General features: G+C 33.8%; 1 protein-coding gene across 1 annotated transcript; it reads left to right on the top strand.

Annotated features, from left to right (window-relative positions):
- The first annotated feature begins 9847 nt into the window (after positions 1-9847).
- On the top strand, positions 9848-13060 carry HIT3 (HIS triad family protein 3). The gene is made up of 5 exons (XM_085716698.1): positions 9848-10003; positions 10961-11018; positions 11691-11780; positions 12561-12678; positions 12784-13060. Exons 1-5 carry the CDS (start codon positions 9876-9878, stop codon positions 12849-12851), a joined length of 462 nt encoding a protein of 153 aa, XP_085572824.1. The 5' UTR covers positions 9848-9875; the 3' UTR covers positions 12852-13060.
- Positions 13061-14820: the final 1760 nt, after the last annotated feature.

Raw genomic sequence — 14820 nt, forward strand, 5'->3', positions numbered from 1 at the left:
GACACCATTCTAGAAAGTACCGTTATCACCTAACAAGTATGGTATAAAATGATATGTGCTTCTCCGTGCATATCTCATGAATCGTATTCTTTTATCACATCACAAATTCTTTCTGATTGACCAACAACTCTTCTGCGCATTCGACATCACCAAATAGGCAACCCGATTAATCATCTATACTTACTTAACATAACGAGAACTCCCTGCTGGTTTCATAATACTTCTCACTAAAGCTGCATTTCTATCATGAACTTCCTTCACGAAGATTCTTACTATCAATTTCCATGTTCCATGGCTACTGTTAACAACTTTACTGATTAACTTTCCGTTGCGCTACTCTGATTCTCACCGGTTGGCTTCAACCATTACTCTGATCCGTCGAGACGTATGAACTTTATTCTTCTTCTATCATTACACTAATATCTGCTTGAACTCTGCTCGATACTTCTATGTTACGTGCTACTCTGCAACCTCGCTCTACTCTTTGTTGGTAAGATTGAATCTCAAGGAAACTTACCTCTGGACATATCAATGTCATACTTACTCTTATTCCCGAACAACTTAACTCAAGGAGCATATCTTTGCTATTACATACCTACTATTCCATGAATCGTTCTTACAACTTCCAATGGTAAACTCATCTTGCACTCGGACATACTTCCTTATGCATCTAACATTGTATCTTCGTATCTCGCATATTATGTTTTGCTTAATTCTTCCTATGCTTGCTCGTTAATTTTTCTCTCTAAGAAAATTTCGTAAATTAGCACACGGGTCATTGACGTTGATGATTTTCAACTATATAAAAACATATACTGAATCTAGGTCCCAGTCATTACTCTAAATTCACAGAACGAGTTGACAACACGTACGTGCCATCAAGTCTTAGTTCTAGTAAGTTTAGCCCAAACTACGCGAGTCGTAACAGACCGATACCTACAAAAATTCATTTGAATTTCAAAAATGTCAACTTCAATCACCCTTATGTGTATATATTTCCAAAATCATGTAAACTTTACGATTTGACATCTTAACGAGCCTTCGCAAGTCCATCAAGCAAAACATAGATTCGAGGGGTACTCATAACTCCACAAAATCCGAGAGCCTTGTGATTTCATACTACTCTGCACCACTTTAACTTCTTACTTCATGCCTTCACATCTGTGACTTCCATCCTAGATACTGGTGCCTCTAAACTCTTGGTCTAAACTCATTCTTATCTCTTGCACATTAACTCCCAAAGTTACCTTAAACCGAATTGATTCCGTTAATACTTGTCCATGCATTTTTCCTTTGAAAATCTTAGGATGTGATATGCATTCGTCACTCGATATCAAAAAATTTCGTTGCATAAAAGATGGTGAAGACAACTCTCCAATAGTCACTGTATTCCCTAGATACGAACTGAAAGTTTTCGGGAAAACCAAAAATTTCGCTCCAGGTTCGCTATTGACGAGTTTCTTCAGCTCAATTTTCAAAAAACATACTTTGCATAAATTTTTATTTCTCAAGTAAATCAATGCACATCAATCATTCCCAACATCTAAAATATCCTACTACATATGCATGGCAAGCATCAACCTAATTCGATACAATTCTCGGCACTTTAGAAATTAATGCCTCATTCCTGATAACATAAAACTTTCACTGAATCCTTTTCTACTACGAGGAGCTTGCTTCTTTGCGTTGCCGCTTAACGTAGCTTTCCGAACACTAGAACCTTGTTCACTTTGAACATTCAAGTCCATAACCTCAACAACATAACGCTAATCCTGAGAATCTACTAATTCCGCCAACGTACGTCGACTGCTCTCTATCTTGTAGCCTTGCGCTTAATTTCCGGAATACAATTCCGTTCTAACTACGACCCTTACTGAAGCTTCAGGTCCTGCTAAGATATTTCCATGTTCTTCACTTACGGGTATACAAAGTATCATTAACAACTTACCCAACACTATCGGAACGACCCTTCTCAACATTGCCTTACATTCCCGGAGGATTCATACTTCTACTTGCTTAGTTCACCGGCCACCTACTGGCACGATCAACTTCTTACTAATACTCATTCCGAGTTCTTACTTCTGGGTTCACACTTTCCGGTGCATCTTCATCACATACTTCGTTCCTCCAGGGTCCTATTCAGCTCTCAGGCATCCATTCTAATCGTCGAATGCTAAATTGAGTTGATCAAGCTCAACTAACAGCAACAACTAGAACATTTACCCGAAACCCAATGGTCCCACTACCTTTGTTGTAACTTAATAACCCAAGGCACGATCTGAATCGACCTGCTCTGATACCAAATGTAACACCCATACTAGACGTATCTAGAAAGTCTAGCATGTGTATTAGTTTAGTACTGGATACATTAAAAATTTACAACAATACAACTATGAATGAATACATATACAACCAAATGCGTTCGTACATAGTAATACAACTCAACTTTCTAAAGTATAATAGATGCATCCTTGAATATCCATATCGTCCTGCAGCGGTACGAACGAACACTTGTCGTATCATCCATTCGGCTACTAACTTGCTAATCCAACCTGTTTATCTGAAACAAATAAGGATTGGGATGAGACATAATGTCTCAGTGAGTTCCCCTAAATCCTAGGCTATAGGCAACCTCAGGGGAAACCTACGGTCACCACGTGTCTAAAATACAACCTGACGGTTGATTATACGTGTGTGGGGACTTGCATACTTAGACGGTCGTGCATACTAGGGCCGTCATAGTCTTATCTCACTTGTTATAGGATTCACTTCCTATACGTGTCATGGCGGTCAAGGGGAATCTAAAACCGCAATGCCAAGAATACGCTCTACGTATCAAGGCCTAAACATACTATAATCATGACACAATTCTAAACCAGACAATTAGGGGAAACCTAAGATCGTCATCGGCGTACCTTTCTCTATTTGCTCTAATGCATAATACGATGTTTCTAACAACGTATCTTATCTTGCTATCATACTATTTTAGACGATCTACGTCTATGTTCTACTATTCTTGATGATCTACGTCTATGTTCTACTATTCTTGACGATCTACGTCAAGGCTCTATGACATAACATAAATATGTCTAATAAATATGCACAGTCAGATTCATTCATAAGTTAGCGTTGAACAAACAGTTATTATCTGAGTTCATTTTACGGAAAGCCCCGAGTGGAGTAACCCCTAGCGCAATCCCTATCTATCCGATGGAAACCTATCTAAGGTATAACCAACGGCACTCCTGCAGTGATGTGCGGGATCCTTACGGCTAACCCCGTTTCACCTAATGGAAACCCCTTGAACCAACCTAGTGTGGACACAAGAGACACGACCACTACATCTTGCTTACTAAGTGACATGCGGGTTCCTTACGGCTAACCCCGTTTCACCTACTGGAAACCCCTTGAGCCAACCTAGTGTGGACACAAGAGACATGGCACCTTTAACTTTAAAGTCTTGGTCTATATATATGCATGAGTATTAAATCTATACTAGCTACCTCTTTTAGCTCGGATGCCTATACGATCCGACTAGAGGTAAACTATATGCTTGCTTAACTTGCTACGTGAAGAGATATCTAATCAATTCACGTCTGGCCACACTCGCATGGCACTCTAGTTTCTATACGAAGAGAATACTCTATATCACTTCGCATCTAATCAAGCATACTACTCATGCCTAGCATTCTATTCTTTACTAACTATTCTAGTTCTTGACAAGCTATGTCAAGGCTCTACTTTCATCCCATGCCTAGTTCTTTGCTACCCGAGTAATTTGGCTAATCTCTCTTGAATCACTCTTGCCATTCATGTTAAGATTGCCATGATTTTCATTTCAAGAATCGTTTGATGTTATATGCATTGCCTAGATGTTGTTTTGGGGTTATAAAGTTGTAAAACGTTGAAAGAAAAGCTTCAGAATGCACCACGGACCCTGAACTGGGCCAACAGGCCAAAGCAAGTTGGCCAAGTCCAGAGAGCTGCGCTAATAGCTCAGCTGGGGCGTGGCTCATCCTGTGAATTTCGCTATTCCAATGGTTCCTGCAATGCACCAAAACATCCAGCAACATATATATACCTTATAAAACATCTTTCATGGCAATATTAACATGTACAAGACTAGATCAAGGCTAGGGTACTAAAAATCATTTTTTCTCTAAACTTAACTAAAATCATGATTTGCTTGCAATTAAACACATAATCCCAATGGTGGGTTCTATCTAAGAACTCACCTAACATATTCCTTGTGATTCCTCAAGTTCCAAGCTTTCCCAAGTTCAAACCCTAATCCAAGAATCCTTGCTCAATCCTTTCTCTTTGTTGTTTCTTGTCCTTGAAGCTTCTATGATTCTTGTTTGGTTACTAATTGCATGATTTGGAAAGCCTTGGATGGATTGGAGAGGGAAGGAGGGGCGCATATCTAGAGAGAAGGAGGAGAGAATTCTTTACCCAAAAACCTAGAGAGAGAAAGTCATGAAGATAATGAAGATTTTGGCCCAAAACCACTTATATACTCCCTTGTGCGAGTTTAATTAAATGTCCTTCGTCTCAGTCGTGTTTACCTGACCCTGATACATAACTCATGCTTAACTGATATTACTTATAAATATCTTCCGTCGTACTTAACTTTCTTCATCATAATCACTTTCCATGAATCTTAGTCCTCTGATACATTTAACAGATGAAATTTCCATTAGCTGACAAGCGGAATATTACATGCTCGCACCCTGCACTGCTTCCAAATATACCCTTGCGTTAGTTAAGTCACGCAGCATGACTTAACTATCGCACGTTGTAAGCCATGCGTGACTTAACTAACGCAGGTTGTAAGCCAAGTCACGCACCACTGGCCTATGCGCGAGTTAACTCACGCACGTTGGCCGGTGGTCTGTGCTCAAGAACACAAGTTTTTGTGGACGGTGGTCACATTTTCAACCTTCAATCTACACGTTTTTTTACAACCTTTACACGTTTTTTTACCACATTTATGGTAGTTACAACCTAGGCTCCCATTTCTACCTATAAATACCTCTTCATACTTCCCTAATTCCTCACACCATCTCACTTTCTCCCCCTCCTCACTCTCTCCCTCTATTTCTCTTCTTTCCTTTTTTTTTCAATATTCTCTTTGGGGTAAAAAGTGATCAATTTTCGTGGGGTAAAATAGTGAGTAGCCGACTTGGGGAAGTGATCGACCCTTGGGATAATTTTAAACCTGTTTTTTTAACCGCAGAAACTTTTTACCGTGGGTAAAAAGAACTTCTTGTGGCAAAAAAACAGATTTAAATTTAGCCCAATGGTTGATGATGTATTTTCCCCAAGAAGGCTGCTCACTATTTTACCCCACGAAGATTGTTCACTTTTTACCCCAAGGAGAAAATAAGTAGATTTAGTGAATAAGTTCAAACTTATTGTATGAATTATTGTAATGTAATGTATGAATTATTAATAAAATGAGATATTATTTATGCCTCAATTTTGTTCCTTTGTTTTATATTTGCTTTTAGTTTCTAATGTTGTATTTACCTTTATTTATATTTGTATTAATTTAAAGAATAATATCGAATCAATAATTTAGAATAAAATTAGGAAAATAATTTAGATTAATGTAAACAAAATAATTTCAAAATAAAGTTAATAAAATAATTTAGAATAAAGTTAATAAAGTTAAGAAAATAACATAATTTGAATAAAGTTAATATAAACAAAATAATTTTGAATAAAGTTAATAACATAATTTGAAAATAGTAAATAAATTTTAAAAAAAGTAGCTTTGCATCACTTAACTTGCGCAGCGTTACTTAACATGCGCATTAATTTACACTTGCGCAAGTTAACTAGCGCAGGGGCATTTTGGGCATGGCTGCAGGGTGCGAGCAAAATGTGCTGGGTGGAGAGCAAAATTCTTAGCATTTCCGATCAAATAAAGGACACTTGACATTGCTACCAACAATTCATTGAGTCGTTGAACTTCCTCAAAGTACTTCGTAACAGTCCAAAGGCGCTTTGAGGAAGTATTGCATGAACCGGTGAACGGTTCAATTTCAATGAGAGAAGAGAAAAGAATTTTATTAATTGCAACAAATTGGTGGATAAGTGCAGCAGAATTGTTGATCTATGTAAACTGAAAATTAAGAGTCAAACTTGCTTGCAAAAGAGAAAGAATGAGAGAGAAATAGGGATATGATTTTTTTTATGGGTTAATTATGTTTCTAGTCCCTATAAAATAGCGACCTTGTAAGTTTAGTCCCTACTTAATTTTAATAGCATTTTTAGTCCCTATAAAAAAAAATTTACTTATAATTTTAGTCCCTGCTAAAACAAAGTTTGATTAATTATCCTTAAACTCTTAAATTTTTGAACGATTTTTTTGAGACAAGATTAGAACACTATGAAAGGTTCGTTTACTAAAATTTAGAATTTTTTGACATGAAATGAATTAAATATGAATTTTTTAAAACGACAAAAGTTAAAGATAAAAAGTAATAAAATCTGGATGTAGAAATCAAATTTTGCAATAATTTTTTGCGGACGAACTTTTAGTAATGTTCTAAACATGTCTGCAAAAAATTGTTCAAAAATTTAAGAGTTTAAGCATAAATTAAACAAATTTGAATTGAGTAGGGACTAATACTCAGTGCAGAAAAATAAAATTAGGGACTAAAAATGCTATTAAAATTAAGTAGGGACTAAACTTACAAGGTCGCTATTTTATAGGGACTAGAAACATAATTAACCCTTTTTTTAAAGGGAAATAGGGCTATGAATGTTGGGAGTGGGAAACCACTAGGGATTTATTTATGGTCATATTTTAAGTTGAAGGGATTTAGGATTCATCTAGTAGCACTACTCTTTTTTCTAACTCACCCACCTCTTCAAAATGTTAATTTCAAATGTTAATTATATTTTTAGTTGTTTCAATTTATTTTAAAGTTATGTAAATAAATATATGTTAAATTATAATGTTGGTCATTTAAGTTATTGTTAGATTTTGCTTTAATCCCTTACGTCTTTTTTCTTTCATTTTAGTCCCTTAAGTTACAAACAATATAATTTGGTCCTTTTTTATGTTAATATTTTTTGTGAATTTCAATTGTAGTAATGTTCAGTTAAAAGTTTAAATTGTTTTCTTTATTTGAGTTATAAAATGTGTAACATGGATCTTTATTTTTTTATTAGACCTTATAATGAGATTAGTCATTTCCCTCCGATATATATAAAAATAAAAGTAACTATTTTGTTATCTTTTTTATTTAGTAAATGCATGAATTTGATAGTAATATTGAAATGACTTGTAAGTTTGTTATCTCCTTAGATTCTTGAATGAACACCATAATTTTTGATACTGATCTAAAATTGATACATTCAAGAACCTATTTGGAGCAAAACGAACTCTTAATTCAATTTCAACATTGAATATCAAAACTTGTGTATTTACTAAATGAAAAAGAAAATAAAATCTACCTACATCTATGAAGAACATGCCACATCTCACTATAAACTCAATAAAAAATATTCATAGTAGTATAGAAAAGTAAGAAGCATTATACAACTCCAAAGGCACTTAGGAGGGTACTTTGGGTGATGAACAATTATATTTCAATGAGAGGAGATAACTTGAAACAATTAGAGCACTTTGAAGAAGTTGAAGTAGATAATTTTATTAATTGCAACAAAGACAATGATGACTATAATGGTGGGTAAGTGGAGAAATGTTGATCTATGTAAACACAAAAAGAAGAGTCAAACTTAATTGCAAAAGAGAAAGAGAATGAGAGAGAAATTAGGGTTATGAATGTTGGGAGTGGCAAGTAGCAACCACTTGGGGGTTTATTTATAGGCATAATTTTGGTTTAACGAGCTTTTGGATTCATCTCTTAGTACTACTCTTTTTGCTAACACACCCACCTCTCCAAAAGTTTAATTTCAAAGGTTTGTTTTTCCGTATAAGTTATTTTTAGATAACTTTTGCTGTTCAAAAATAAATTTCTAAAAAGATGGAGTTTATCATAAAAAAGGATTGTTAATGCTCTAAGATATATTTATACAACTTAGACCATTGAGACTCAATGTTAAATTATTTCTTGATTGGCAGTTAATCTCTCTCTAATTTATTTTCTCTGCTCTCTTTCATTTGAACGAAAAAATAACACTTTTATTGTTATTGTCTCCTATGTACTACGTAGTAAGTAGGAGAGTAGCATAGGATGCCAACTATTCTGTTGTGTTTTGTCTTAGCATGAATGTGCAGTTATATTTTTTACATGGAAATGGAAAAAGTAAAATGAAAAAAGAAAGATGTTTGGTTGCATAATTCAGATGGAGGTGCTTACTATCATATGGCTCCAACCATACTAATGAGTGTTTTATACTTAGTGGTTATACTAATGAGTGTTAATAACGCTAATGAGTGTTTAAAACGACATAACCAGAGGTCCAGAATCAGGAAACACTCGTTAATAATCAATCTCTTTGAATGTTTGTTAGCTAATGGCTATACTAATGAGTGTTCTATGAGCCTGGTTACAATTTTTTTTTTTAGTTAATATTTAAGTTAAGAGATTGATTACTATGAATCGATATATGTTTTATATTTTACATAATGCATCTAATTTAACTATACACCATTACCATTTTATTATGTTAATTATTAAAACATTTTTTAAAAAAAAAAATTGTGAGATATGATTGAGAGCATGTCGTTTTGGTATGAATCAGGATCGCAAAGATTCATCTATCCATCGAATATGATCACAATAAGTGACAATTACTCTGAAAAATTTAACAATGCTACATCTTAGAGTTTGTATTCAAATTGGAGGTCTCCAGTTAAATTCAAAGAGATCTCTTAGCCTCTCGTCCAAATATTATTGAATAAAACACGATATTTAAAATCTCTAGAAATTTTTATTTGAAGTTAAAGGTGGTTATTATTTTTTGTTTTCAAGAGTGATACTAACTTTTTTAAATACTCTCTCATCTACCATGCTCACTAAAACTAGATTATTTTGTAAAAGAGTAGAACTAGCTAGTTAAAAAAGGTACAAAAAAATTCTAAAATCTTTTTTTTAGAATATAAATTAATTTAAAAACTTAAACAAACACAATTAAAATCATCAAAAAATATATTTTTTTCATATAAAAACTATCTAGAACAATAGAACATTTGATACATCGAAGACAACATTTCACATATTTATGATTATAAATGAAATGGCAAACACCATCTCAAATTCACATACACAATTATTAAGTTGAGTTCGAACTCAAATGAAATTGTCCAACTAACAATATCAACCTATCAACTGAGTTAGGCCAAATACACTGCTCCACCTTACAACACTTAATATTTGTGTTTTTCAATGTTAGACTTAAAAAAGAAAAATAAACTTTTGATTTTTTATGCAATAGCAAGTTAATCAAAACTAAAATAAACCCAAACCTGAAAAAAGGAATATTAATTATTACAGTGTATACCATATAGTCCATTTGAATGCATGAACATTTTAGTCATTACAACTTATCTAAACAAGCACTTTTTAAATTATAAATGCATGCACATTAAAAAATAAAATAAAGCCAAACTTATCACATTGTATTATTGACATAATAATTTAGCCAAAAATTGAAAAAAGGAATATTCTTGTATAATTCAATGCATGGACATTTAAGTAATTAGAACTTATCTGAATAAGCACTTTTTTAATTATAAATGCAAGTACATTAAAAAATAAAATAAAGCCAAACTTAACACATTGTATTATTGGAATAATTTAGCCAAAAAATGAAAAAAGGAATATTCTTGCATGTTCAATGAATGGACATTTAAGTCATTACAGCTTATCTAAATAAGCACTTTTTTTTAACTATAAATGAAGAACAACAACACAAGTGAAAGAATTACTGTGCTGACATCACACTTCACTCCTTCAACTTCAATGGCTTCCGAGAAAGAAGCTGCTCTTGCTGCCACTCCTCCTGACGCTGATTCTCCCACCATGTATGATTCATTCTTCTCTTCTACGTTCATTTTCTCTTTCTTGTTTTTCAATTTTTCATGGGTTTTTCAATTTTTTTCATAAAGTTTCAATTTTTTCATTGGGTTTTTGTTTTTGGATACAGAAACCTTAAAAAGGTTGCATTTTTATGTAGTTATGATTAATGGGTATTTAAATTTAAATTTAAATTTTTAATTTTGTTCTATTGTAATCAAGTCGATTTTGTTTCAATTTTTTCATAATGTTACCATTTTATCATGTTTTGATTATTTGGGATTTTGTTTTTAGGATCAGAAACCCTAAAAATGTTGCATTTTGATGTAGATAGGGTTATTGGGTATTTGAATTTTAGATTTTTTGTTTTTAGAATTAAGTCAATGTTAAAGTTGGGAAAATGAATTGGTTGAAAATTTGTGCTTTTTGATACTATTTTGTTGCTTATACTATTAAGATGTGTGTTTGATTATTGATGAGACTCACTTTTGAAATTGGTTGTTTGATTGATATTACTTTGGTTCTACATTTGAGAATTTTGATTAGTGTTTTTGGATGTGGTAATGGTGGTTTTGGTGCATACCTCAAAAATGATTTGAAAGGACAATGGTTATAGGATTTTACACAGCGGTCGTGGTAACAATTGTTATTGCTCCGTATCCTAGATATTGCGGAGAATTGTTGTCAAATGCGACCTCAATTGCAGCCGTGTTGCGGTTTTGGAAACATAAAACCGTTATGTCACGGCCTAGCGTCCGCATTGTGGTTTTGGCAACATATGAAACTTTATGTCACCGCCTAAATCATGGTCACATACATTTATTTAAAACCCCGGGTTCTGCCTGCTTGTGTTTGCATGTAGAAAAAGATGCTTCAGTTTTTTTTTTTTTTGAGATTTTTTGAAGTGCATATCATTATTATTGTTAATGTATATTATGCTAAATGTTATATTCTGTGATGCACAGATTTGACAAGATCATCAACAAAGAGATTCCTTCTACCGTGGTTTATGAGGATGATAAGGTATTTTCTGATGTGTGACTGTAAATAGTGTGATAATGTACTGCCTGATGTGTGAAAACCAGTGTTGTCAATTGTGAATCGTGGAAAATAGCGGTTTGTTCAAATTCTTCTATGCTGCAGTGCCATAGCGCTGTCATAGTTGCTATTTGACCACACTTTGTACTAAATAGCGTACAGCATTAGTGATCTGTTCAAATTCCGTTACGCTGTAATGCTATAGTGCCGCTATTTGACAACACGGGCGAAAACATTATCAATCTAGATTTATGTTGAAATTCCATTGTTTGTATTATTATGTATGCTTATTAATCTCGCTTTATCAGTTTTAGTGGAAGTTCTTCATCCAAACTCGCACACGTGCCTGTTTTTTTTACTGTCTAGAGTCTAGACACTTTTTTGTGTAAAAATGCAGTCTGTTCAAAAGATTTTCAAGTGTGCCTCCACATTTAAATGTTAATGGGTTGAAATTATGCTTCACTTTAAATTTATTCAAATCCTTGTTCATTTTAAAGACAAGTTCACTTTGAAGAAGCGTAATCTTAGCTTCGTTTATGGCTTTAACTGTTACGAAAATAATTATGTTTTATAGACCTAATTCTTGACAATAATTTATATTTTTACTTTTGTGTTTTAAGTCATGGGATTTATATTGATTTTTCCCTCTTTTGTAAGGTGTTCGCCTTTAGGGACATACAACCTCAAGGTCCCGTGCACATTCTAGTAATTCCCAAAGTCAGAGACGGGTTGACTGGCATATCCAAGGTAACTTTTAGCTGCTCTTTCAGTGTCCATGGACATTATGTTGTACCAAACTTTCATTTGAAAAGAAAATCATGCAATTGCACTTGTTTACGCCACTGTTTTTATGCATTAATGATTTTTTTATACACAAATTATTAACCTCTTTAATTTCATTTACATTTTGATGTAAATTTGTCCTTTTTTGTCTAATATATATGGAGAAAATGATAGATTTCATTTAGTATCAGTCTGTCGATACCATGAAAATTGCTTTGAATAAAAAGATTGTCCAGCTTGCCTCATCCTGCAATAACAGCGACGCTTTTTGATTGTATTGTAAAGTTGGAGTTACGGATTCACTGCATCTTTTTCGATCTGTTCTTTCTTAAAGAAATTATTTCCTAAGATATTTTGAAGTTATTCTTTCATATTGTTTATGCTGATGTTAAATCCTTGACTGGAACTGATACCGTATCTTTATTTAAAGTCTACAGTGTTTTCAAATACGAATTATTCTGTTCTAAAACAGGTTCATGATGTCGCTTCATTTTCCACAACCTGAAATTCGGCGTAAAATCAATCTTGTTAGGCGTCTATTTTACTATGACAACTTCGAGGCTATTTATGCCTTGATAGTTCATTCTTTTTCGTACTCATCATGGCTTTAGCATGCTACAGCTCTTTATTAGTTACTTTTAAATGAATCAATTATACCGAAAGAACATGTTTTTAAGTTTATATCGCACTATGAGAATGTTATATCATATTCTCAAGCTCAATTTCTGGGAAATGTTTCTTCAGGCTGAGGAGAGGCACATCGACATTCTTGGCCGACTTCTTTACACTGCTAAGCTGGTTGCCAAACAAGAAGGTCTTGACGATGGCTACAGGGTTGTAATTAATGATGGGCCAAAAGGATGTCAGTTTTATTATTATCCATGCTAGCACTTGAACTTTGATGATTCTTTTTTTGAGTTGTTGATTCTTTGATATCGTATATTGAATTTGATTGTTTTTTGAACAGGCCAATCGGTTTACCACATTCATGTGCACGTTATTGGCGGTCGACAGATGAACTGGCCACCAGGCTAAAATGTAGGAAAGGATTTGCGGCGAGCTGTCAGGAATCATAGGGCAAATAATACTCTGATGGCCATGCTATCTTTCGATAATGATTTAAGTAGCTAATAATTTGAAACATGGTATTTGAAGCTACTAAGATTATTACTTTATATATAAGTATTGAATGTGTTCAAACTGTTGAATTTAGGTGAAAACTAAGTATCGAAGTCGTTTTTATAGATTGTGATTGCTGTTGGTTGTTATGATTTCACATCGATTAGAGATATGGCTAAACTAGTCTTTATAGGCTCAGACAATCCACACCGTTTGTTAACTTCTAGGATTGTGTTAGGTTCGATCTAAATTCTAAGATGCTCTTAGTTCAGGGCATGAAGGTTCCTTGAGATCCGATTTGTTATGCCATCTATACTTGTTCTAGGCTTCTAGTTTCAGATGTTTTGGTCCTGAAGAAGATTCAAATTGCGGACTGTATCATGTTATGCAGCCGCAATATTGCGGTTGCGACATTGCCTGCAACCGCAGCAAGCTTCCGTTGCAGTGTGATTCTAAATCACAGTAAAAACCGTATCACAATAACATAACATAGTGGGCGCAACAGCCGTGTCTCACCACATCAGGCCACGGCGGACCATGTAGTTCGCAGCCAAATTATTTTTCATGTTCCTCTTTTTTTACATGAATAGATTTAGATGGTATTTTAAAAGGATCACAGATGTTTTAAAGCTTTGTAGAGTCGATACAGATAAATACGCCGCGACAACCACAATATGTATCGCAACAGTCACCATGCCTGTGATCATAGTGGTTGCAATCACATCTGCGCCGCAACCACAATTTAAAACCATGATCCTAAACTTGAGGGAGTGTTGAGATCCCACATAAACTAGATATGGGTAAGTTAGTTCTTACAAGACTTGTCAATTTGTCATTTCTAATTTTTTGTGCTTACAAGACTCTGATGCTAGTGGCATCAATTATTGTGGGTGGGAATTTAGTTGTGTTCATGTGACTGAATGATTCATTGTCCAAATATGTTGCCTAATAAATGAGAGGGTACAATAAGTTACTAAAAGAAGAAAAAGCTTCCCTCAAAAAAAAAGAAGAGAAAGCTAATAAAATAGTAATTGTGGTTGTCAATGGTAGTTGATGTTGTTTGGTTGTTTGTTGAGCAATCCATCTGCTTTTCTCTAATCTCAAAACATTACTTGTTTTGGTAATCTTTTTTATTTAAATAAGTGAAATTTTTTATACACAATTAACATAATTAGTTATTAAATTAATTAACAAATTAAATTAACTAAATTTAATCATTTCAGCCAAAAAATGAAGGTGTGACCATATTAGTATTAATACATCGAATTTCATCAAAATTTTGTAGTTAAGCGTGTTTAGGTGATAGTAGTGCTCATAGACTATCATAAAAGTCTATTGTTTTTCTTCCTCTAACCTTAGAGAAAAAGGGCATTTCAGTATATTACTGCAGAGGGAGAGTATATTGGCAATTAATTGTTTTAGGATTATCTAAATAAAAACATAATCTTAATACATGATAAGCTAGGTTTATTATAATGAAGGACCAAAATAAGGAATGAAGAATATAAACTTGAATTGGTCTAGTGATAAATTTTTTTTTTTTGATACAGATGTTTACGATGTTTTTCTAACCTAAAAGTCTTCTCTACTTCAGATTGAAACAACATCCTTTCATCCTAAATTTTATTATAGAAAAAAGGAATGAGGAGTATAAATAAGAATAATTTCATACAACTACGATAAGTAATAGAAGATGACTTGTATTTAACGCTACACCTGATGTTAATTGATCCTACAACTGTTACATAGATCCGCTACGTGTGTAGAGGATTCTAATCCCGCTATACGCTGCATGCCGGGGTGGCCGCACTCTACAACTGTTACATAGATCCTCTACACGTGTAGAGGATCCTAACCCCGCTACGCTGCACGCCGGCGTGTTGCG

This window comes from Medicago sativa, chromosome 6 (genome assembly GCF_051527215.1).
Source record: "Medicago sativa cultivar Bolivia chromosome 6, Bolivia_mono, whole genome shotgun sequence".
NCBI lineage: Eukaryota > Viridiplantae > Streptophyta > Magnoliopsida > Fabales > Fabaceae > Medicago > Medicago sativa.